Below are 26,900 nucleotides of genomic sequence, written 5' to 3'. Positions count from 1 at the left end.
AGTTTATTTATTCTCTACTTAACTTCAAAACCAAACTGAGGCGGTTCTATGTTCCCCATGAGGCCACCCAATAACAGCATGACCACCCTACCACATCATTCATACAGGCACAGGCACATTCGTTCGTAAGGAAGCCTTCACTTCAAACCTTATTGCACGCAGAGTGCCCTGCACGGACCAGCTCAACAAGACGCCTCGGAGCTGTGTTTTGATCATGATGATGCATCAGTATCTGCCGCGATGTAACATAAATCTCTGTCCTCATCTGCATTCCCCTCTTCCCTTCCAGGTGGGCAGCAGGCTGAAGACTCCCAAATTACCTATTTGGCTATGCAACATTAATGGAAATTCCAGCATCCTTTTTAGCACAAACAGGCAGCTCTTATCAGACTGGAAAGTGGAGCGTCGCTTTGATCTGTACTTTTACGGAGGCCAGCCCCCACAGAAGAAGCCTGTGCAGCTTACAGTAGGTGAGCATTTCAGACTCCAAGTGCCGAGTGCTTTAATGCGCTCAAAAAGATGCAGCAGCCGGTGTTTCCCAGCTGTGCAGATATTCACACTGGCTTTGCAGGAAAAGGTTTAGGCTTGATTTCTGAAATGAAACCTATGCATGAGTCCCACAGTCCTAAACCCAAGCTTTGCAACCTGGGAATTCTGAAGCTGCTTTAAATAGGAGCAAGGGGGTTTACACATAGCACAGAGGAACAAATGAGTTTTAGGTAAGAGAAAAAACAAAAGGGGAAAAACCAAATTTCCAAAAGGCCCTCTCTAGGAACTTTTATCTGTGAGCATAAGGCATTTAATGCCTGAGGAAAGAAATGGAAAACCAGAGGGATTGGGGCAGAAGGTGTGTTCCATTTGGTCGATTCTATCCTACAACTGATCGGATGATCATCCATTGACAGAAGTAAGCAAACTGAGAGTGCATTTCTGTTGCGGTTAGTTCAGAAAGCATTTCTGAGGCTCTATTAAGTGCCAGGCAGTGTGGACAGACACTAGGAGAGCAACAGTCACTAAGGCGCAGTCCCGGCAAAACTCGAGGTTCCACGCCGAATGGAAGAAGCAGACAACCGCACAGGTTATTTCATTTCATTTACAACCATATTCTTTTAAACTCAAAAAGAGGGGGCGCCTGGGTGGCTCAGTTGGTTGAGCATCCGACTTTGGCTCAGGTCATGATCTCACGGTTCGTGAGTTTGAGCCCCGAGTTGGGCTCTGTGCTGACAGCTCAGAGCCTGGAGCCTGTTTCAGATTCTGTTTCTCTCTCTCTCTCTCTCTCTCTCTCTCTCTCTCTCTCTCTTGAGCCTGTTTCGGATTCTGTTTCCCTCTCTCTCTCTCTCTCTCTCTCTCTCTCTCTGCACCTCCCCCACTCGCACTCTTTCTCTCTCCCTCAAAAATAAGCATAAAAAAAATTTTTAACTCCTAAGGAAAAAGACTAAACCTAAGATGTCTTTAAGCATTGGCCCTTTGGACAAGGGAATAAACATGATGAGACTTGGAGTCTGTACTGGGCACCTTGGTTTTACTGGTGGAGGCTTGTTGGTTTGATGTTGGACTCGGCATTTAGCATCCCAGATCTGGCGTTAAGCAACTTTTCAGTATAATGAAATCTGGAAAAGTATCTTAGTGACTGTTTTATCTGTGCAGCTCCTAATTCTTTAATTTTGAGAAATATATACTAGCCCACTTAATTTGGGGAGACAATGACAATTGAGGTGATCTCAGCTCAGGTCTTGATCTCAGGGACGTAAATTCAAGCCCCACATTGGGCTCCACACTGGTATGGAGCCTACTAAAAAAAAATTTATTAAAAAAATATATATGTTTATTTATTTTTGAGAGACAGAGAGAGGGGAGGGGCAGGCAGAGAGGGAGAGAGAATCCCAAGCAGGCTCCACACTGTTAGTGCAAAGCCTGACATGGACTTAAACTCATGAACTATGAGATCATGACCTAAGCCAAAATCAAGAGTCAGACGTTTAAATGACTGAGCCACCCAGGTACACCCCCGCAAAAACTATTTTTTTAAATATATATTTACATTTAAAAACATATTTTTAAATATATACTTACATTTAAAAATATATGTTTTTAAATATATTTTTACATTTAAAAATATGTTTTTAAATAATATTTACATTTAAAAACATTTTTAATATATATTTACATTTAAAAATATATATATTTAAAAATATATACAGTAAAACCTTGGTTTGTGAGCATAATTCATTTTGGAAACATTCTTATAATCCAAAGCACTTGTATATTAAACAGAATTTCAGAAACCATTGGCTCTGTGGTGACCACATGACGTTTGCCATCACATACTACTCATCTTGCAAGACATCGCTCATTTATCAAGTTAAAATTTATTAGAAATGTTTGCTCATCTTATGCAACACAAGCAGAACAAGTTACTCCCAATCCAAGGTTTTGCTGTATATGATTGGGTCTACTTTACTCTCTTCCTTGAAGAAAGCATCATTTTTGTATCAACTCACATGCATTGCAAGCATTCTCTTCTGGGCACTGTATTAGAAGCTTTACAGGTAATCCCATTATGTTCTCCCAAATGTCATATGAGGTAGATACTAGAATATCTATTTTCACATAGAAGAAACTGAGGTAGCCAAGAAATACTCAGTGAATAAATGAAGCTGAGAGATGTTAAGTACCTTCTCAAATGTCATATATGACAAAGCTTGCCCTTGAGCCCAGTTCTTGACTACCCCACTGGACTACCTCACCCTTCACCCAAAAATGTAAACGTATTCTTAGAAGCACTGGGAAGTGAGGAGCTCTCCTCTTCCTGGTTTTCCGGACAACATGCTGTGATCTACACCTGGCTCTATGTGTCGCATCATGGTGCTGGAATGTACATTTCATGAGTTACCAATATTCATGTTCCAAAATACACAACCACCCATGTTACCACACATGTTTTGTATGGGGCATTTTTACTGACCATCTACTGGAATCCCCTGGGTTTAACCGGGTCTAGGAACATAGCTTGCTGAGCCCAACTCCTGTCCACCCATCCTGTTTCCCTTCCTTCCTGGCTTCCTCTGGAATGCTGCATAGAGGGCCTAAATGCTGGCTGTTCCTCACCCAGATACTCACTCCCATCACTGGGAAAGAAACCAACCTGGAGATGGACATGTAGCAGGAAGACGGTTTTCTCCAGTGGAGATGCTAATCAGAACCAAGTGGAGAGAAGCCACCATCAACTGGAATGGAACCATTCCCTTTTTCTAAAAAGACAGCCAGTATGCACAATGATGTCTGAGGTGTCAGAACTGCTGTCATAAAAGCCTAATATGGGGGAAGACCGTTTCCCTTCTACGGTCCTCATTCATGGGAACCCCACTGAAAAACCCCATCAGCAACTTTTTCTCTCTTTTTTTCTTTTTTTGTGCCTCTGTTAAGCCCTCTGCAGTTGCTTTCAGTGCTATAGAACAACAAGATCTGCAAGGTGTCTTCTCTTTACTTGCATAGACGGGCTCCTTCATTTTATTCAATAGAGCAAATGAAGTGTCTCTCCTCTATGTTATTTTCAAATTAGCCTTTTGTTGGTGCGATTCTCCCCGAGGATTATGGAAGCAGGCAGCTAGCTTTCATTTGGGGATGAAGTCATCAGTAATGCATCATCAGGTTTTTAGTTATGGCAAGAACTCAAGCCTTCTCAAAGACTTCCTGGTATGGAGAGCATTCCTTCCCAAGGTTACATTTCACATGCCCACATTAGCAAGTTCTGGTCATTAAAATAGTAAATGGGATTTTTTCGGCTTGAAGCAGGGACTATTCCTGGTAGTCTGGCAGCTATAACAGTTGACTTACGGGTTCAAGCAGTCAAGCCGAACACACAGAAGAAGACATTATTTCTACTAGTGCTATGCTTCTTTTCCTTAAAAGCTAAACATAAATATATAGACAGACAAATAGATAAACTTAGAAAGAAGACTTATTCCTAGATAAAATGTAATTATATATATAAATAGAATCTTTTCTTATGTCATTGTTAAAAGGGGAAAACAATCCTTTTTAGGATATGATCTTTCCCTGTCCTGTTGAATGCCTGCACGTTTTCTGAAGAATTACACAGAGTAAGATACAACGTATTCTTTCTAAAGAAAAAAAAAAATACATGGGAAACATCTAGACCTTTTTCCTACCCACCCCACTTGCCTGCCAACTCATAGACTTAGGGCTCTGTATTCACAAGCCAAAGGTTAGATTGCTAAGAACAACTTTTCTGCACCCATTGTCCAAATTAATTTGTGAAATGCACTTTCATTTGGCTCAAAGAATAATATTTTAACTCAAGGAGCATGGAGAAAATGAAACTTCAAGGTGAATAATAAATTATGTCAAAAGAGAAAGCCAATTTGGCTTGGACTGCTGATTACAGTATCTTTATTACATTGTTGTTTTCATGTGGGATTTTAAACACACTGGGTGAATATGTGGATCCTATTAGACCCTTATTTTATTTTGTCTTAGTCTTAGCAATGTTGTGCCTTTCCTTAGGTACAGGCCTGGGTTTCTTTTTGTTTGTTTTATGGATACTGAGTTATTTCTAACCAAATGTCCCTCTTAGAGTGGACTCCTAGAAAGCTTAGAGACAAATGAAACACAATAGCACGTGCCTCCGTGAGAAAGCTCCTAGCCACAAGTAAGAGATTTCACTAAAGGCGTCTCAGACAATAAGGACATTCTTTTCTAACGGTCCAGCAAGGGATCCATGACTCTCTTAGGTCAATCATAATTCATCTTCTAGGACTGAGAACAGGACCCTTGTTACCACAACAGAGTCAGGGCTCTGTAGAAGGAAGAAGGGCAGGAGGACTGTTGTATAGACAACAGCAGCACTGCCTGGAAGTGTATCAGTCCTTACACAAGGCATTTTTTAATTGGCCTCATTTCTGAGTCTATTTTTGGTCCCTATCCTCTTTTGCCTTTGCATTTTTAATTTATTTATAAATTTGTGTTATTTTGCTGTATTTTATGTGTTGTAATCTGTCTTAAATTATTCCTGGAACAAATCTATAAATAAGTAAAATAAGAGAGGAAAGATTAAGAACCTGTGTTTTGTATATAAAGGTATAATAATTTTGATATGTAAAGGTATTAATCACTTTGCATGTCAATGTTGGAAAATGAGTTTTTATTTTGTCCTATAAACAGGGCACCCACTAATTTTTTTTTTTTAAGGTGGAGAAAATGTTATTTAGAAGTAGCTACAAATGTTCACCTTTGAACTTTCAGTTCACCTTTGAACTTTCTGTGTCTTGAGATAAATGACTTTAATTGTCCTGTCAGCTTCTTAGACATACAGGAAAAGGCTATTTGCTTGAAGACAGAGAGAATAATAGTTACCTAAACTGACTGTATCTATAGTAGAACCATGACCCTGGAAGACGACAAATACTTTTCTTCGCCTCAATATTGTGTTGGCCTGGTATGACCCTCAAAATTAGCGTTTGTTCTTAGAGAAGATGTATGTACGATTTTTTTCAAGTACATGTTCACCAGTAGCACGGGGCCAGGTGGGAAATGGCCAGAGGGCAGGCAGCCTGAGATTCCCTTCACTCACACTGGCTGGGTTTGGCATTACGCTCGCCAGATGCAGCCTTCAGTCACACCCGGACCTGATTTTATTTACAAGTAAGTAACACAAACTACAGATATATACCGTTGACTGTTGTAATTGCCTTTTCGGGGCCTCAGAGACACCCAGGGAACTTCATCTCCTATGTGCCGGGCACTCTGCTGGGTGCTAGAGAAATATGGTGGGCACAATCAGCCTTGGGCCCTCTTCTCTCATGGCACTTAGGCTCTTCTGAGGAGATGGCATTAATCAGAACCCCCCTTTAATGAATGTCATCTTGAAAAGTGAGGTGACTGTTCAGTGGGAAGAGATTTCTGATGTGTAATATCTTAGAATAAAGAAGTTCCTGGAAGTTCAGGAAAAGGCTTCTCTGAGAACAGATGGTTAAGCTGAGGTAGGAAGCTAAGGAGAAATAACTAGGAGAGGTGTAGAGGGATGAGCAGGGGCAGATCCCTGTGGTGAAGGCACTCGAGGAACAGAGAAGCTAATGGGGCTGCGGTGTAAGGAGCAAGGTGTTGAGTGAGTGTGAAGAAGCTTGTGTGGGGGTGGGAAGGACCCACCACAGGGCATCGCAGACTATGAGGCAGGGGCAACCTTGGCAGGTTTTAAATGGCCTGGTAATATTTGCATTTTGAAAAAAATGCCACAGTGTGGAGAATGGGCTGGAGAGAGCCCGGAGTGGATGCAGAGACCAGTTAGGAAGCTATAGCTGTGGTATCAGCAAGAGATGACCAGGAAGAGCAGTGGCGATAAAAGTAGACCAAAGAGGGGGCACCTGGGTGGCTCAGTCAGTTAAGCGTCCGACTTCGGCTCAGGTCATGATCTCGCGCTTTGTGAGTTTGAGCCCTGCGTCGGGCTCTGAGCCTGGAGCCTGCTTCGGATTCCCTGTCTCGCTCTCTCTCTCTGCCCCTCCCCTGCTCACGCTCTGTCTCTCTCTGTCTCAAAAATAAATAAAACATTAAAAACAAATTTTTTTTAAAAAAAAAGTAGACCAAAGTGGGCCACTCAGGAGATAACTACCAGTAAATGGACAAGACTAAGAGATTAATTGTAAGGGTAGGCAGAGGAGGGACAGGGAGGACTCAAGAATGACTTCCAAGTTTCTGATTTGAAAACTGGTGGAAGACTGTGCCGCCACAGAACAGGGAAACACTAAAAGAATGGCAGATTTGGAGATGAAGAAATCCCAAGTTCAGTCTTGGATAGAACATTCACCTGGAGAGGTAGGGCAGTGGATTAGAAATAAGGACCTGGAACTTAGGAGCAGCAGGTTGAACAAGAGAAACACATCTGGGAGTCACTGATGGGAAGTAGCATGAGGTTTTGGAATAAACGTGCCTAAAGGAGAATATGAACCAAGAAGATGGCTGGGCCTAACACTGAGCAAATTCCAGGGTCAGTGGTCAAGTAAGGTAAGATGAGCCTAGGAAAGAGGCAGGGAAGGAGCAGATAAGGTAAAAGAGGTGGCCATCAGGTGATAACTAAATGAAAGGTATTTCAGTCAATGACTCTTGACGTTGAAGTCAAGCAGAGGGGATCACGTTTGAATAAATCCAGACAGTTAGTTTCCTGATAGCCAGTTTAACTTCAATTCTGTGGCAATTCTGTGGCGTGTACTTATATCCCATCTCCTTCCAAGAAGGACTTGGTGCGGCTGATAACTGGTAAGCCTCTCAGAACGTTGTGTCTTTTCTCGGCTACTGAACCCAATGAGAAAACTTCTCACTACTGTCCACAAGGTGGTGCTATAAGAGTGACTTTTTTCAATCTCATTATCAACTCTAATTATCAAGTAAATGTGGGCGATTCAGTCACACAACTAAAAACACAGTAAATAATTATAAAATTGATATAAAAGGATATTTAATCTTTAACGGATACTTGGAACTGGTGTCTCTAAGCATGGTGGGTAGAAGTGCTCTAACCTAGGAGTCTTTCTCTCTCTTCCCCCTCTTTCCAAGAGGGGCAGCAAGAACTATAAATGCTAACTTCAGGGGCACCTGGGTGGCTCAGCTGGTTGAGCGTCCAACTCTTGATTTTGGCCCAGGTCATGATCTCATGGTTCTCATGATCTCATGGTTTGGGAGTTCGAGCCCTGCACGGCACTCCATGCTGAGAATGTAGAGCCTGTTTGGGATTCTCTCTCTCCCCTCTCTCTGCCTGCCCACCCCCACTTGTGTTTTCTCTCTCAAAATAAATAAATGAACTTAAAAAAAGGAAATGTTAACTTCAAAATAACTCCATCCGTACCACCCCCTTCCTCGTGCAGACACCACTTGCTGTCCCTTGGACTAGTAAAATAGCCATCTGTGGGGTGCCTGGGTGGCTCAGTCGGATAAGTGTGGGCCTCTTGATCTTGGTTCAGGTTATGATCTGGCACTTGTGGGATTGAGGCTCACATCTAACTCTGCACCGAGCATTGAGCCTGCTTGGCATTCTCTCTCTCCCGCTGCCCCTACTCTGCTCATTTGGGTTCTCTCTCTCTTTCAAAAATAAATAAAAATAAACATTAAAAAAATAGCTATCCAAGCTCTCTCCTGTCCCCTTCTAGTCCTTTTTCTTTCTTTCTTTTTATTTATTAGAGAGTGAGTGAAAGAGAGAGAGAGTATGCACAGATGTGCGTGAGTAGGGGAGGGGCAGAGGGAGAGAGAGAATCCCATGCAGGCCCTGTGCTGTCAGTGCGGAGCCTGATGCAGGGCTCGATTCCACAAACTGTGAAATCATGATCGGAGCCAAAATCAAGAATCAGAGGCTCAACCGACTGAGCCACCCATGCTCCCCTAGTTCTTTTCCAACACAGCAATCAGTTTTCTTTTTTAAATTTGAATCTGATCATATTATAGTAATTCATATTATAGTCGTTTTTATGTACTTAGGACCAAATGCCAAAATCTTAACATGACCGACAAGGGCCTGTAGGATTTGGCTCCTGATTCATGTCATGCCACTCTCCTTCTCATCACCATACTCCACCCAAGCCCAACTCATCCCTACTTCAGGGGCTTTGCATATACTGTTCCCTCTGCCCACAATGTTCTTCACTCTTGTTCTTCAGCTCTCTGCTGAAAACCACTTCTTTAGAGATGGTTAGATGCCTTCCCCCTTCTAAGAGGTCTCCCTGGTCCATTTCTCTTAGCGCCTTGTTCTTCTTTATATCACTAGCCGTGATTTCCAATGATCTACTTATTTCAAAGCTTATGTGTTAAATGCCTAGCTACCCACTAGACCAGGGGATCTCAAAGCTTTTTGGTCTCAGCACCCTTCTATGCTTTTAGAATTTATCAGTGACCCCAAAGAGCTTTTGTTTATCTGAGTTGTAACTATCAATATTTGTCCTATTAGAAATAAAACTAAAAAATTATTTAACTATTTATTAATTCATTTAAAATAGCAAAGCTAAAACTTATTACATATTAATCTATGACGGTATGTTATGACAACTACATTTTCCAAAGAAAAAAATAGTGAAAAGAGTGTCATTATTTTACATTTCTGTAAATCTGTTTAATGCCCAGCTTAATGTAAAATAGCTACATTCTCATATCTGCCTCTGCATTTAATCTCTTGTGGTATGTTTTTATGTTAAAATGCATGAAGAAAACCTGTCCTCATATAGATATTTAGCAGGAAAAGGAAGGAGAAATTTAACAGCTTTGTGGCTATTCTTCTTTGATACTACACCAAAACTCTACAAGTGGTCATTTTTGAAAGTTAGTTGCAGTGTAGAAACTGAAATCATAGCACTGAATTCTTCAAACTCTGTTACATAAAAATCCATTCATGTATATTGCACTTTAAGTGGATCTTTCCCATGCATTTGTCATTTGGAAAATATTGCTTTGTTGAATTACGAAGATCCTTAAATGGCATATTTTTTAATACAGTATTAAAAAATCACAGTAGTTACTAATAAACTATTGCTACATGAAGCAACATGGATAGAGTTCACAAACATAATGTTGAAGAAAAAAACAAACAGGAAATAGTACATGCTATATGGTTCCATTTATATATAGTACAAAAACAGACAACACTAATCTATAGTGATAAAGTCAGGAGGGTAGATACCTTTGGGGGCAGTGACTAGGAGGAGTTCAAGGGGGTTAGTGGGTTAGCAGTAATGTTATATTTGCTTTTTTAATTTACTTTTTAGTGTTTATCTATTTAGGGGGGTGGGGAGGGGCAGAGAGAGAAGGAGACATGGAATCTGATGCAGGCTCCAGTCTCTGGGCTGCCAGCAAAGAGCCTGATGTGGGGCTCGAACCCACGAACTGTGAGATCATGACCTGAGCCAAAGTTGGACATTTAACCAACTGAGCCACCCAGGCGCCACAGTAATGTTATATTTCTAAGTCTGAGTGCTGGCTACACGGCTGCATTCCCTTGCAAAATTTTTCAAAAATTATATGCCTAAATTTGGGCTCTTTTGTATACGTATATAGTAGTTAATAAAAAGATTTGTCTGAAGAGAGTGTTTAGGATAGACATATGGATCAATGGAATGGAATTATGGGCCCAGAAATGAACCCTAAAATTTATGGTCAATTGAGTTTTGACAAAGAAGCCAAGACAATGGAGCGAAGAATGGTGTTTCAACAGATGCTGGGACAACTGGCTATCCACATGCAATAAATGATTTGGGATCCCTACTTCACACCATATACAGAAATTTAACTCAAAGTAGGTCATAGATTCAAATGTAAAAGCTAAAACTATAACACTTTTGGAAGAAAGCATAGGAATAAACCTTTGTGATTTTGTATTAGGTAGTGATATTTTCGATGCAATACCAAAAACACAGGCAATGAAAGACAAGATTAATAAGTTGGACTTTCTCAAAATTTAAAATGTTTGTGCTTCAAAGGACACCATCGAGGAGAGACAACCCATGAGCTGGGAGAAAATATTTGAAATCACCTGTCTGATATTTTGTATCCAAAATATACAAAGAACTTGCACAATTCAACAGGAAGAAGAAAATCCAATTTTTAATATGCAAGTAATTTGAATAGGCATTTCTCCAAAGAAAACCTACAAATGGCTAAATAAGCATATAAAGTGCTTTCAACATTATTAATAAGATACTACTTTACACTCACTAGGATGGCTGTACTCAAAAAGACAAGTTGCTGAGGATGCTAAGAAATTGGAACACTCACACATTCCTGGTGGAAATATAAAATGGCACAGTCACTTTGCAGAACAGTTTGGCCATTCCTCAAAATGTTAAACATAGAGTCACCATATTACCTAGTAATCCTACTCCTAGGTATATGCCTCAGAGAAACAAAACCATATGTCCACACAAAAAACTTGCACGCAAATGTTTATATCAACGTGATTTATAATAGTCAAAAAAGTAGAAACAACTTAAAGGTCTATCACTTGATAAATGAATAAACAAAAAATCATAGGTCTCTATAATGGAATATTCATCAGCCATAAAAAGGAATAGCATACATAGATAACTATATCATAATTGGCTATAACATAGGGGAATTACAAAAAATTATGCTAAATGAAAGAACTTAGTTGTAAAAGACCACATATTGTATGTTTCCATTTACAAAGAATGACTAGAATAGTCAAATCTCTAGAGGCATTAAGTAGATTAGTGGTTGCAGTGGTTGCCTAGGGCAGGGAAGGAGGAGGCGGGGAAGGGGAAGGGAGAGAGGGTGGGTGGGGAGGGGGATGGAGAGTGGCTGCTAGTAGGTACAAGTCTCCTTTCGGGGAATGATGAAATTTTCTAAAATTAGATTATGATGATGGTTACACACTCTGTCCATATACTGGAGAACACTTAAACAGGTAAACTTTACGGAATGTAAATTATAGGTCAATAAAGCTGTTGATAAAAAAAAAAAAAAAACAAACAGCTATTTATAAAGTGTACCAAAACCATTCCTGTGAAAGGGACCACAGTAAAATAATAAGGATCTGATAGATTTGCAGAGACAAAACATCTCTGCCTCTAAACAACACCTTTGGAAAGGCAAACCTACTTCTGGGGGAGGGAGGGGGTCAGATTTCATCTCCATCCCACCATCCCCAACGTAACCAACACAGCTCCCTACAAAGAGACTGATGTTTTGCCCTGTCTCATACCCTGAACTCAGACTCTCCTCAGTCTGATCAAGTCCTTTCACCTCTAATTAGCTTGTGTTTTACGTGAGATTATAACCCCACAGGAGGGATGCAACTGGCCCCTTCCTGTCCCTTGGGTGCTCCCGGTGACACCCAAGTTCACTGCACTCTTGCCTCCTCCCCTTAGTGCTTAAATGGCCAGTGCCGGCATGAGATGTGCTGCAGGGAACACACAGGTTGCCCCTGGGCAGCAGCTCCTGGAGGCACGTTGTGCAAGAACTAATCAGACTTGACCAGGCAGAAAGACGAGCCCCTGATGGGCAAAACAAAAGTGGCAGGTGAGCAACCCGCTTGGCCACTGCTTAAAAGTAAGACAGATTCACTAACTAAGCAATTTAAAACCACCGGGGAGGGACAAGGTGTGCAAATGAGCTGGCTAAGTGAGCTCAACTGTCACTGTCATTGAACCCAATTGCTATTGGGTGATTCACAGGACACTGTCAGAACACAAGCAGTGCCAGATCACGGACGAGGTGTGTGTGACAGTGCACGCTGAGTCATTTCCTAACTGAATCCAGTTCAGAATAACATCATCGATAATATACTCCAAGGCCTGAATTTAACAAACTTAATAAAAATGCAGAAAGCTCTGTACGTGGCTGTAATCACTACTTAAAGTTAGTTATAGCTGCCTGAAGCTATCGGCATGTAAAATGAGGAGCCAATTTGGAATTTCTTCTGTGGAATGAGATTTCCCATTTCGAAACAAATGGTACATCACAGAAAATACTTTGCTCCTTGTCAGGGTCTGGGTCACTATGCCCTGCACACTCAGGTTGAGGCTGCTATGCTAGCATTAAGAGAAACGATGAAATTGTTGTCCAAGAATTTAATAGCTCCGGGGATGTGAGGTACGATGGATCTCCTTGTTCTGCCCTCAGCGTGGCACCCCTTTCCAGGAAACACCAAGGAAATTTACGTGCCAACCAACAGGCCACATCTGAGCTGTTTTTTGTGTGTGTTTTCTCCCCCCCAGCTGCTTCTCCCCAGAAATCGTCAGGGAGCTTTTTGATAGTTTTGATTACATGGAGTCTGCTACTAAGTAAACAATTCTTAGAACCGTAAAATGCAGTGCCTTCCATTTTTCTCTGCTCCTTTTCACAAACTTCCTCGTGAGTCATCTTTTGGCCCGAGAAATAGATTAAATCAGTCCTTTGGTGTTGATAGAAAGGTTATCTTTTGGTGATCTAATCAAACAGTTCCCTCTTTTGATGAAAAGAATAGAGATTGAAGCAGGGGTGACGTTGATGGGTGTGTGGAGGGGGGAGAGAAAAGAGGAGGTGGAGGACGATAAGAAGGAGAACGGACAGACCCTCCAGAGTGTCTCAAGACAGACTGATAAGGAGCAGGCTTCCCAGAGAAGACAGAAAACAGTATAGCCTAGTAACTGTGTATGTTTTCTAGAAAACCATAACGTACCTGTTTAATCAGAAAAGCAGACTCCTGGGGCTCCTGGGTGGCTCAGTTGGTTAAGCGTCGGACTTTGGCTCAGGTCATGACCTTGCAGTCCACGAGTTCAAGCCCCGTGTTGGGTTCTGTGCTGACAGCTCAGAGCCTGGAGCCTGCTTGGGATTCTGTGTCTCCCTCTCTCTCTGCCCCTCCCCGGCCCATGTTCTTTCTCTCACTCTCTCAAAAATAAATAAACATTAAAAAAAGAAAAGAAAAGAAAAGAAAAGCAGACTCCTTGTAATAAGTCTGGCTTGTCATTTTGTTTCGAAAGAAAACAGTATTCTCTTCCTGAGCTTCAGTTTTCTCATTTTTAAATAACTACAACCCATAATCTATTTCCAAAACTATTTAAGAAGATAGGAATTTCATTAACTACTTAAAGCTCCCTCAGACAGTAGTGAAACAATCATCAAGGAGAAAAAAAAGTGACTCAAACTTTAGTGAAGTTTAATAGCTAAGAATTTAGCTTGCTTGCTTATTTATTTATTTGTTTATTTATTTATTTTTAAGTAGCTTCATGTCCAAAGTGGAGTTTGAACTCATGACCCTGGGATCATGAGTCAGATGCTCCACTGACTGAGCCAGCCAGCTACCCCCGACATATATTTTTAAGCACAAATGTGTCAATAACACTTTCAAGGTATAGTAGGAAACAATATAGGTGTTTCCCAACAATGTTTTAGGTCCAAGCTTTGTTAATTGCTGTCTCTCTCCTCTGCACTCCGCCTCCCCAGCTGTAAAGATTTCTTAATTACCGAATTTTAAAACTGCCCATTTCATTCATGCAAATGCCTTGACATAAATTGGATGTTTTTAGAGCATCAATAAACATCCCGAGCGTGACCCAAGAAGGTTGCCTATAAAATGAGGGTAACGTTGTGGCATCAGACAAACAAATTAAGTTTGTTATTTGGTTACAACCAGGGGCATCTTGAATGTACAATTCACAACCAGAAGAAATGGTGTTCCCCCTGAATTCCATACAACAGAATTTGATGCGAGACGGCAGGGAGGTTCCGACTTGTACAAGGCCACGATCCACATTGACTAAGGCAGTCTTTCCTCCAACATTCCTGCACCTGAACATTCTGTCACCCACCCACTCCACCTCCACCTGAGCCCCACAGCATCCTGGGAGCCCCTTATTTCCTTCCAGCCACCAGGCCCAAGGAAGTACCCACTGTGACCTTTCTATTAGGTCAAATCCCAAGAACCCTCTGCTACAACAGACAAGGTTCACACTCACACAGAAGTCTCACACTACCACTGCCAGCTACTTTAGATGCTTCCTTAATATTGGATTTAAATCCCCACTTGAGGGGCACTTGGGTGGCTCAGTCAATTGAGTGTCTGACTTCAACTCAGGTCATAATCTTGCAGCTCGTGAGTTTGAGCCCCACATGGGGCTCGCTGCTGTCAGTATGGAGCCCACTTGGGAACCTCTCTCCCCCCCCCTCTGCACCTCCCCCACTTGTGCTCTCTCAAAAATAAACATTTTTTTTTTAATTCCCACTTGAAAATAGCTTCAGTGTCTACTATTGTACTGGAAATGCCATTTACATAGCAAGAGAGAGAAAGAAATGACAAATTTCCAGACTGACTCACATCGGTCACTATATGTTTTAGCTCATGATCAAAATAATATGTAAAAGATTGCATTTAAATGACGTGTTAGGTTTACAACATGCTTTCCCTTGTATCAGCTATTGGAAGCTTCTCAACGATCTTGAAGTTGGATTTAGTAGCTGTTTTCCAGGTGAGGCTATAGATTCAGGGAAGGTAAGGAAGCTACTTGAAATGTTACATGTGGTACCTTGCAAGGCCAGGACTTGAACCTGGGGCTTCTGGTTTTATCTGGGGCTCCCTCCCCTCTTTGTTCCATGGTCACCTGTGTATGCTACCTTAGTGCAAGATATGAGGCTTGGTGGAGGAGAGGAAAGGACACCAGCCGCTGTTTCAAAGGGCCGTTAGACCAGGGTGCCTGGCAATGTTCCCAAAGCTCCGAGTTTGAGTCTTGAGGGGCCATGGAAGGTGTGGCATCAAAGCTGCTCCGGATCACTGTTCCCCCACCTCCCGGAACCCAAACACTGCGCTTCAGGAGTGTACGGTGGGATAACCAAGTCTTGGAGTCTTTCTGTAAGACTCCAAGATTCTTCTACTTCTTCTAGCAAAAAGTGAACACTGCCTCAGCAGGGTATCGGTTCTTGTTTGGACGGCACTCATTCATTCATTCATTCATTGTCCGCCCCTCCTCTCTACATCGTAAGCTCCATGAGGATAGGAATTTTGTCTATTTTGTTCACTGATAGATGTCAGCACTTAGTACACTGCCTGGCACCATTGTAAGCTCGGGATAAAAATACGTTGAATAAAAACAGGGATCTTATAAGCTTCCCCTATTTTGACTAAATTTTATCTCACCACCACATGTGTTGAAGGCCACGGGCAAAATCCCCAGAAGACAAGGGAAATGTGGTGGGAAGAAGCTGCCCCAGAAGGGGGCCCTCTCTGTGCCAGGAGGTGGGGCCTGGGGGCAGACTAGCTTAGCACTGTCATCTTTCAAAACAGCCACTGAAAAGAGGGCAGGGGATGATTATAGTATAACTTGGTATTTCTTTGGTTTTTGTTTGTTTGTTTTTTTAATCCTGAGATACTTTTTTTTTTTTTTTGAGTGTTGGTGGTTTTTTTTGTTGTTTTTTCTTTTTTTGTTTTTTTGGTTTTTTTTTTTTTTGAGAGAGAGACACAGAGAGGGAGCAGGGGAGGGGCAGAGAGAGGGACACACAGAATCTGAAGCAGGCTCCAGGCTTTGAGCTGTCAGCACAGAGCCCGATATGGAGCTCAAACGCATGAACCACGAGATCATGACCTGGCCAAAGTCGGATGCTTAACCGACTGAGCCCCCCAGGAGTCTCCGTGATACTCTTTTGAGGCAATTTTGATATTAAAGCAAATGTATATCATAATTTATAAATTGAGATCCCTAAAGGAAACTGATGTCACCAGATACTGATTACAACCTCTGGCTTAAATGCTTAACAAGAGGTTCCTCTCTGAAATATCACACAGCTTCAGGGGCATCTGGGTAGCTCAGTCGATTAAATATCTGACTCTTGATTTTGGCTCAGGTCATGATCTCACAGCCATGGGATGGAGCCCCACATCAGGCCCTACACTGACACACGGAGCCTACCTGGGATTCTCTCCCTCTCCCTCTCTCTCTGCCCCTCCTTCACTTGCACTCTCTCTCTCTCAAAAGAAATACAGTTAAAAAAGAAAAAAAAAGAAATGTCACACAACTTTAAACAACATATAAAACCCGAGTCTTGGGGATCTAGGAATGGAGTCCAGCCTGCCTGCACAGTGGACGTGGCTTCTCAATGTCTCCTTTTTCCCAGCAGTTACAAAGGAAGGCAGAAGGAGGGAGAGAAGGACAAAGGGAGGAAGAAAGGACAGAGGGAACGGAGTTGGTTACAAGGAGGTGCTTTAGGTGATGGGCATAGTTTGTTTTAACCTAATAATTAAACACACAAAAAATAGACCTGGTTCTCCAAGGTGTTTGATAAGTACAGAAAAACTGGGTAGCAGAAGCTTTATTTTGATAATGTTTAGAGAATATACTGTTTGGTATATTCCCAGTTTGTAAGTATATAACGGAGTGTACTTTACTTATTTACTTACTTAAAAGACGCTTCCAGCGGTTCTGTGGTAGCAAAGACGAGAGGTGCCCTCAGAGCAGATGTCTGTTATGCCGGTCACTTGAGGCCATGGTGTCCTGGATCTGGCCAGACTCCCACGAGCAGTGTAGGCCAACTGTGTGCATTGATTCCCGTCTCCAAGTCCACTGGCATCACCTTGGTAGGATGAAATTGGCCATAGTAAGACTATTTACATCACACCAATTGGCAGAGAAAGAATCAGTGGTTTATATTTTTTCAACGATCTGGTACTTATTTACCAGTGTGTCACTGCCTGAGAGGTCCTTTTTTTAAAAAATTTTTTTAATGTTTATTTATTTTTGAGAGACAGAATGTGAGCAGGGGAGGGGCAGAGAGAGGGAGAGATACAGGATCCGAAGCAGGCTCCAGGCTCCGAGCTATCAGCTCAGAGCCCAATGTGGGGCATGAACCCACGAACCGCAAGATCATGACCTGAGCTGAAGTCGGACGCTTAACCAACTGAGCCACCCAGGCGCCCCTTGAGAGGTCCTTTTAATAATAGAAATGTAGGGTGGTGGCCATCCATGGTCCTGAAGAAAGGGTATAACTGCTCTCTATCTTTTGTGGAGCTTAGTGAAAGCTCCCTCCTCCTGGTAAGACTGGAGGATTTGGGGGATACTTAGATCTATAAGCATAAAGCACCCAAACTCCTCTGCGTGAAAAGGTATGGTGATGCCCCACCCTTGCTCACTGAAATTCAAGTCAGGGACATTTGTTGGGAGAATCATGGTGTGATTCCAAGCAACACCCAGTATTAGCAAAAGCCAACAAGGTCATGATCTAAAATGACCCTGAGGAAAGGGGCTAGCTTAGATCTGGCCCAGACTCAACACAAAGGCCTTGAGGGTTTGGGTGGGGACTATAGATTCCCCAGCTGTTTCATGCTTTGAGAATCCATGACTATGAACTTGAAGCTAACACGTGAATCACCTCTGTAATGCTTTCAAGAGCACCTGAGTCATCTGTCCAATAACACAGAATCGGCTGGTCTTTGTCTTTGAGAGCAAGACTGTGATACATTGAGTGGCAGAGGAATGATCACTGCTTTTGGTGCTACTGACACCTGGCATCTCCAGGCAGGACTAAACCACTCCGCCGAAGGAAACTCTTGAAGCTTTTCAGCAAAAAGAGGTGGTGGGGAGGCGGGCATCCTCTAGAACATAATTCAAGAGAAAGATACCGGGCTCCATGCTAAGGAGGCAGTGGGGGTGCTCAAGCAATCACTCAGTAAGCAGAGAACATTTTTTACATATATACAGAGCAAACAGAATTCAAGTAGTAAGAACGATTATCACAACATGGTATATTGCAGACGATTTTCTTCTTTACACTTGACTTTCTACAGTTATTTAAGAAAAGGAAAGCCTAAGCTCTTGTGGTTTGCTATTGTCTCAAAAACATTCATGTTCCCCCTAATGGCAGGAGGTTGGTCCCACACCCAGAGGGTTGCCTTTTCCGGGCTAATGAGAGAACCACCCGGATGGCACCCTCCAGTTCAGACCATTCCAGGATCCACTCCACTTAAACACAGGGGAGAATGGGGACTTAGCTTGGGGCTGGCCATGGGGCTTGGGAAGGTAATGGGCTGTCACCAGCCGCAGCAGGAGAGGGGAGAGAAGTACAATCACAGCCAAGATCCACACTCTGAGACACAGGCAGCACCGTGAAGGTCACCTACCCCAGCTGCTCCCAGCAAGTCCCTGGCACTATATTATGTGAGGGGAGACTGTGGCTAATGTTTTATCTTTTTCTTAAATTTCTTTCATGTCATGTTCTTATAATTAAAAAGAAAAAAAAAACAACGAAACGCAAAAGCAAGATTGGTTAATAGGTAACAGATAAGATTCCTCGGAGTATCATTTAAAGTAGCAACTCTACAGTCAAGAGTGTGCCTTGTGCTGTTTTTCTGCTGAATCTCTGAGGGAGGCTTTGTTGTGGGTATGAGGTGGGGAAGGGGGACTGTTCATCTAACATGAACTCGACTTGAGACATGTCTCTACCTCCTGAAAGGCTTCAGGAATGCCTGATGCCTGCAGCTCTGCCTCCCTGTCTGGCTCCCCCGTGCCCATGACAAGCTCCTCTGTGACAGAGGCGAGGACAGGAGGCACTCAACCACAGACTTCAATAACTTTCTCTCTACATGCTAACATGGGATCAATGAGATCTAAATTGAAATGTGTGGTTGAATGGCTTTCTGAAAATGTCCCGTGCCTCCGCGTCTTTGCAGAAGTCTAAATCTCTTCCGGGGAAAGGAGGAAAGAAAGTACTTGTGTGGACGGCTATCACGTACCTCACCCTTTTCAGATATAACAGAGAGGAGAATGGATTTCTGTTGCTGATGGAATGGGAAACGGGACTTAGGGAAACAAGGTAGTCTCCAGAAAGCAGAGTCTGAGAAGCAAAGGCATGCGTATTCCTCCTTTATTAAGGATGGCAACTCCGCGGAACAGAGGTGGTGGGGGTGAAGCAAGGAAGGCGGGAGTGCCATGTTGAGGGTGCGCCACGTGGAGTGCACCTGACTGCTTGGCCTCAGGCCACCCTTCTCAGAAGCCATTTAAAATGTGCGTCAGAGGGCACCTGGGGGGGTCAGTCGGTTGAGTATCTGACTTCGGTTCAGCTCATGATCTCACGTGACTCTGAGCCCCACATTGGGCGCTGCTCGCAGAGCCTGCTTTGAATCCTCTGTCTCCCTCTCTTTGCCCCTCCCCCACTTGCACTCTCTGTCTCTCAAAAATAAATAAATATTTTAAAAATAAATAAAATAAGGGGCGCCTGGGTGGCGCAGTCGGTTAAGCGTCCGACTTCAGCCAGGTCACGATCTCGCGGTCCGTGAGTTCGAGCCCCGCGTCAGGCTCTGGGCTGATGGCTCGGAGCCTGGAGCCTGTTTCTGATTCTGTGTCTCCCTCTCTCTCTGCCCCTCCCCCGTTCATGCTCTGTCTCTCTCTGTCCCCAAAATAAATAAACGTTGAAAAAAAAAATAAAAAAAAAATAAAAATAAAAATAAATAAATAAAATAAAATGTGCCTCAGGACCATTCGTATGGGAGAGAAAGGGGTAAAAAACTATCCATCGCTTCTCATCTCAGGTTGAAGGCCCATTTCACGGGGTATTATCTGCCCTGCACTTTCAGTTGTGTATATGTGGGCACCAAGTGGGGGTCCACAACTTTCCATGTCTCGACATTAACAGGGAAGCTCCAAAACAGAAGGCAAGAGGTCTCAGGTGCAAGCATGAGGTTGGGTGCTGCCATATGGCAATGGCATGAAGTTGGCAGTGGCCCATGCGACGTTGGTCACCACCACAGATGCTGGACTTGGAGTCACGGGCTCATCTCCACCTGGCTAACTCCTCCACATGTTTTAAGAATCAGACAAGATACTCATCCTCCAGGAAACTTTCTCTGACAAACCTCTCCTCCACCAAATTGATTCACTTAATAATACATACACTGACAAATTATTCCACCAGAAAACGCATCATTTAAAGGCTTTAGAGTCTATAAAATAAATTACTGTGCAGTAAACTAAAAATTCAACAATCCACATGTTGATTTGACTCAACACAGCATTAATATATACCTAAGATACAGTGATTTTAAAATTCTTGTTCACTGTGGCAGAAATCGATAGTTATTCCCAAATATGCATTCCCTTTCTCCTACAGCAATATAGTAATACTAATAGTTTTTATGTGGGCTCATGCCTTCCTGAATACATTTCCCAGGCTCCCTTGTAGTAAGGTATAGCCATGTAACTCAGTTCTGCCCAATGGAATGTAAGCCGAAGTGAATAGCTCAAATGCCAAGTTGGGTCCTTAAAGGGAAAGAGTAAGTGATCTCCTTACTCTTTTCTTTCTTTGCACTGGTTTGAACATGGGTGGACATTGTGGTGACAGTTGACCTAGGCCCACATGAACGAGAGCAGCACCATTGGGACGCTAGAACAAAAAGATAGAAGGAGCCTGGGGCACTTCACCCTGGTGCTGCTAGCCGAGCCCGGAATGCTTACATCCAGACTGTTAGGTAAGAAGAAGTTAAGGTAAACATCACGCATTCATTGCCTAAAAGGAAAAGCTGTATTGACTGTTATACGCTACACTTAGGATTTCCTAAGTTCTAGAAACTCAAGTAGGGATACGGAGATAAAAGATGTAGTTCCAATCTAAAGGAAGCTGTTAGCCTAGTGAGGAGGGAGGCTATAAAAAAAAATTACACACGCAAGTGTGACAAGTTCTAAGAAATAATTAACCATAGGTGCTATGGGAATATATGCGTAGGGCTTCCTGAAGGAGACGATGTCTACATGGGCCTCTAAACGTAAGGGGGGGTTAATAAGGTATGAAGAATGAAAGGAACAGCATAAACAAAGACAGCAAGGCCAGAGAGGGCATGGTACTGTCAGGTGGGAAGGCACTAGAACCAAACAGGGGTATGGGGTCTGTGGTCAGACTACAGGGGTTCAAATCCTAGTTTAGCCCTTAGGTGAAGATTTCATTCTGAAGCCCTTGGATTTCATCCTGAAGCCTAAGGGATTTTCAGCAGGAAACTGACACAGTCAGATAGATTTTGAGGGCTCACTTTGACAGCAGAGTGACACATGGGTCAGAAGGGGTCAGTCCTTTGTTCTAAGTGAATCTCAACCCTGCACAAAGGAAAGCTTTATTGTGCACATTGCACTCCCTAGACAAGTATCTTTTTGTGAATTGTAGATGGTGAAAATGGGTGGCCTGAGTTATGTATAAACAGATTACTTACCCTGTAATGACAATTCACAACTCTGTCTGATGGGGGCTCACTGCCTTGTCTCTGCTTCAAAGGAAAACTTATGATTGCTTTCGCCATGATTATTCAACAACAGCCTAGATTCCCACTTCCTGTCTTGCTAAGGAAAATATCCATGGCCAGGTGACCAAGAATATAATTTTCCAAGGCTCCCTCAGGGTAAATTCACTGAAGCTCTTCTCAAGATGAAACCTGACTTTCTTATTAGTCTGATTTTTCCACACAAGCACATGAGAAAAATATTCAGGACTTTGCCCATTTGTTTACATCCTTCAGAAGACCCAAGTGTGTTGAACAGAGCCTTGGGAGATGAGTGCTCCTATTGGGGGATTCTCCAAAGTATCTCTACCTGGTGTTGGATCACCCAAGCCTCATCATGCAATGATTTTCCTTCCTTGCGAAATGGTGAATACCAATAAAATTGTGACTCTCCCTTAAATAAGGGATGCCAAATAAGGATCTGCACACTTTCTGTAAAATATCTGCGTATCTGCACTAAGGGAGAATAAACAAGACATGCAAATCCTTGCTGGAAGGTGGGGGAAGTGGTTTCTTCCCCAGGTAAAATCACCATGAGCCAAGATTTAATGGGATTTCCCCAAGGGCAGTGAGTACAAGCAAATTCACCAAAATCCTGAAAGCTTCCCACGTAAAGATAGCAAAAAGCACTTTCATTTTCTGGAAGGGGAACCAGTCAGGTCTGCAGAGCCTCAGCTCTCAAAGCAACCCTTTGGTCTTTGGATTATACATTTTATAAATAATGGTGATTAGGCACTAAAGAAGAGGAAAATGACATGAAAGTCACACACACACAAACACACATGTTTCCTGGGATATTCTCTGCCTCTGGATGCAGAGATGTATGCAAAACATGCACCCTTTATTGGTTCTCTTCTGATTTCCCAGCCCTCTCTTATCCGAAATTCTAACTTCTTAGACAAGAATTCACAGTTGGTCTCTGAATTGCCAGTGACTGGGTCTTGTCTCCTCATTAGCAGGGGCAATCTCCTGTTGTGTCACATGCATGGCTAACGTCCCATTATGGCTGCTCCATTACTTAGCTTTAATTATTCTAAATTAGTGTTTTCCCATGGCACACCAAGAAGGGAGGAGCGAAAACTATTCTCACTCTCTGAATGTCCCCTCTATTCCTCACCTTCAAAACATTCCAGACACAGGTGCCATAGCTGCCCAGGACTCTGACTGCCTTTGACAAAACAAAGCATAGGCAGCGTGACCTTTCCGAGATGGCAAACAATGAAAATGACACAAATTCGGTTGATTCCAACATCCCTTTGTCATGAGCTTACCAAACCTTTCAATGATTTCTGCATTTGAGAACAGAAATTGTTCATTCACAGACTGGGGTAAGCTTCAAGATTATTGTTACAGTTCTTCAATGTCAGCTACTAGAACAGGAAAATGCCCAGAGTACGCATATGTAGATTCATCCCATCTCCAAGTTATCTCTGAGGAATTCGTGATTTATTATACGCTGCCACCGTATTGAAGTTAATTATGTACATGTATTATTTCTTCTACTAGATTGGAAAGTCTGGGAAGGCAGGATAACATCTATTGCTCTTTTTCTTTTGGAAACAAGCTGAAATCTATAATTATGCATACACAAATTCACACACACACAAAGGCACAAATACATGTATGCTATGTTGTCTTTCCTATTACACTCTTCAACTATTAAAAACCAAAAAAAAAAAAAAAAAAAAAAAAGAGGGGCACCTGGGTGGCTCAGTCAGTAGGTTGTCCAACTTTGGCTCAGGTCATGATCTCGTTGTTCTCAAGTTCGAGCCCCACATTGGGCTCTGTGCTGACAGCTCAGAGCCTGGAGTTTGTTTCAGATTGTGTGCTTCCTTCTCTCTCTGTCTCTCCCCCACTCACACTCTGTCTCTGTCTCTGTCTCTCTCTCAAAAACAAATAAACATACAAAATTAAAACAAAAAAAATAAAAACAAAAAAAAATGAGCTCAAAGACCTAATGACAAAAACAAGATACAAAATTGTCAATATAGGTTATTCCTATTATCAAATATAGCTATGTAGAGGTCTATGCAGAAAAAGGAGGTAGTTAGAAAACACCAAAGCATTAACAATACTTATTCTGAGTGGTAGATGTTTTTTGTCTTTATTCACAAAATGTCCAAGGTGTTGTGGCGGTTTTGTGTTTGAAGAATACATATTATTTTGATAATCAGAAAAATCTCATTCTAAAAATATTTCTGTAACAAGCATTGTAAATCTAAAGTGTTAAATGGATCCATGTATACTTTTCAAGATGCTAAAAGCATCTAACTTTACAACAAGGGCATAAGAGTTTAAAAGAGAGGGGAGCCTGGGTGGCTCAGTGGGTTAAGCGTCTGACTTTAGCTCAGGTCATGATCCTGCGGTTCATGGGCTCGAGCCCTGCATGGGGGTCTGTGCTGCCAGCTCAGGCCTGGAGACTGCTTCGAATTCTGTGTCTCCCTTTCTCTCTGCCCCTCCCCTGCTCGTTCTCTCTCTCTCTCTCTCTCTCTCTCTCTCAAAAATAAATAAATAAACGTAAAAGACAGAGTGTAAAGGAGAAAAGAGATTCAGATGAAGATACATTACATTCTGTGTTTCCCTGAGACTCCAAATGTTGCTGCCTTCTTACCATGGCTGGATAGACTATATGAAGAAGACCTCCACCCCACAATCAACACAAAGCTATAGAAGCCTCAAACTGCAGATGATTCTCAGTTCTTGCCAGCAGATGCTGATACTAGTCAGGTGATGAGACCGGAAGAAGAATGTAAAGTAAGGACACCCAGGGCTAAAGCCTCCACCAGCACTTATGGAGCCCCTGTAAATTACAGAAAACTCCCCAGCTGATGAGTTGCATGAAGACACCTTCCTTGCCAGGCTACAGGCTTGGAGGGACTGGGGCTGGACTTAATGCCCACTGTTGCACACTGGCACCTTTGTTTAGGTCACAAACTGCCACTCTATGCTGAGACCTGGCCAGAGATCGCCCTGGCCGTGGCCAAAGAAACAAGACATCCGGCAGTGCTGAGAACCTACACCAAGCTGTAGATTAGCAGTCTTCATGTGAGAGCGTAAGCCTTTGCAGGTGGACCAAGACCTTCCTGGAAGCACTGGAACAGGCATGGATCATTTTGAGACACCTGATTTCCAGACCCTGTGCTGGCTTTCACGCTCTGCTAAAACATATCCATCTGGGAAAGGGGGCTGTACTCACAGCAGCGTTCTCCCACACTACCCCACACCCATCCCAAATATAAGGGTTGTGTTGCCCCAAGGTACAAAAACCCCTGAAGATATAAAAGGGATGTCTTTTTAATGAATCCATTAGGAACCTATAACCCATTCCATCTTTCTCTGTCTCGTTCGCATTCTGCTAAAGGTGATGCTCAGCCGTATAATGGGCCAGCTGGCATTGGCACTCTAAATTCAGAACCGAGAGAGCCAATGGTTCGAGGGGTCTGTTCGATAGAACTGTAGTTTTCAAATTTAACTGGGTATTTTGGCTCCCGTCGAGATGTTAGGTATTAAAATACAGGTATCCTCCACTTTTCAAAAGCTTGAGTTACACCACTTTGCTTTTATAAAAGACCCACATTAATACCTGTGTTGGCTAACCAAAAGAAGTTTGAAGAAGGCTTTCAGTTTTATGAAAAAAGGCAAAAGGCAAAAATAGCATTCTGGGTTTGTTCTATAGAAGCTGTCCTAGAGGCCGTGCACACCCGAAGCAGTGAGAGTGGCCCCATCGAGCTCCTTCCGTGGGACCTACACTCAGCATCTCAACATCAAGCCGCCATAGCTTTGAACTGCCTGTGAGCATCTGTGCTGTATCACCATTGATTTTGTGCATCCATTAGCAGAATGTGTCCTAAGGTATCAGAAATGCCTGAGAGAGGTTATTTTGGGGGGTTTGGGAACACTCAAAAAAATTTCCATATAAATTAATGGTAATTGCTTCTTCAATTCATGCCATTTCAGCTTAGGAAAGGTTTCACAGGAATGATCTGCTTTCAGACGGGGGTGGGGAGAGATCTATATACAGTAGAATGAAGGGGGAAATAATACTTTTTACTTAATAAGCCTCTATCTCTTTTGTTTCCATTTAAAAACATTTAATGTCTTATATAAACATATACAAAAATAGCACAGTGGAATAAACCCTCAGGCACCCATCACCAAGCTTCAACAATAATCAGCATGCTTAGGAGCCTAGAGGGCTCAGTCAGTTAAGCATCCGACTCTTGATTTTACCTCAAGTCATTGATCTACAGTTTGTGGGATTGAGCCCCAAGTCAGATTCCACCCTGACAGCACAGAGTCTGCTTGGGATTCTCTTTCTCAGTCACTCTCTGCCCCTCCCCCACTCATGCTTGCCCTCTCTCTCTCTCTCTCTCTCTCTCTCTCAAAATAAATCAATAAACTTAAAAATAAATCAGCATGTTGCCAACCTTGTTTCACCTGTTTCCTTGCACACAGACACATGGACATGCACACACACTGTGGTAATGTGGGAGAAGTATCTTGAAGCAACTACCACACCCTATATATCATCTTACCTATAAGTATTTCTGTACACAGCTCAAGAGATAACATCTTTCTACAACTTTCTATAAATATAGTCACAACGTGATTACCACACCTAACAAAAATAATGATTCTTCAGTATCATCACATACCCAGGCTACATTTAAATTTTTCTAATTGTCTCAAAAATGTCTTTTTCTCCGGTTGGTTTGTCGGAATTAGGATCCAAACAAAGTCCATGCACTTTATCTGACTGCATTAATAACAATTTCCCTTTCCTGTTTTTTATTCCTGCCATTTATTGAAAGAAATGCATCATTTGTCCTATGGGCAAATAAAAATTTCGGTTTTTTTTTAAATTTTTTTTTAACGTTTATTTATTTTTGAGACAGAGAGAGACAGAGCATGAATGGGGGAGGGTCAGAGAGAGAGGGAGACACAGAATCTGAAACAGGCTCCAGGCTCTGAGCTGTCAGCACAGAGCCCGACGCGGGGCTCGAACTCACAGACCGTGAGATCATGACCTGAGCCGAAGTCGGCCACTCAACCGACTGAGCTACCCAGGCGCCCCAAAAATTTCGTTTTTATAACTACATGGTATTCCATTGTGAGTGTGTACCAGAGTTATTCCACTAGTCCTTCATTCATTGACATGTGTTTT

The 26,900-nt window shown here is 42.5% G+C and overlaps 1 protein-coding gene across 1 annotated transcript in view; it reads left to right on the top strand.

Annotated features, from left to right (window-relative positions):
* MINDY4B (MINDY family member 4B) overlaps nucleotides 1-3,255 on the top strand; it is a 36,668-nt gene extending 33,413 nt beyond the window's left edge. Inside the window, exons 11-12 of the mRNA XM_040481124.1 lie at nucleotides 290-470; nucleotides 3,113-3,255. Of these exons, the coding sequence (XP_040337058.1) occupies nucleotides 290-470; nucleotides 3,113-3,255 (324 nt within the window). The remainder of the gene's footprint in view (nucleotides 1-289; nucleotides 471-3,112) is intronic.
* Nucleotides 3,256-26,900: the final 23,645 nt, after the last annotated feature.

Source organism: Herpailurus yagouaroundi, unplaced genomic scaffold (assembly GCF_014898765.1).
Source record: "Herpailurus yagouaroundi ecotype Mexico unplaced genomic scaffold, PumYag 159, whole genome shotgun sequence".
In the NCBI taxonomy this organism is placed as follows: Eukaryota; Metazoa; Chordata; class Mammalia; order Carnivora; family Felidae; genus Herpailurus; species Herpailurus yagouaroundi.
This window is presented reverse-complemented; position numbering and strand designations above follow the sequence as displayed.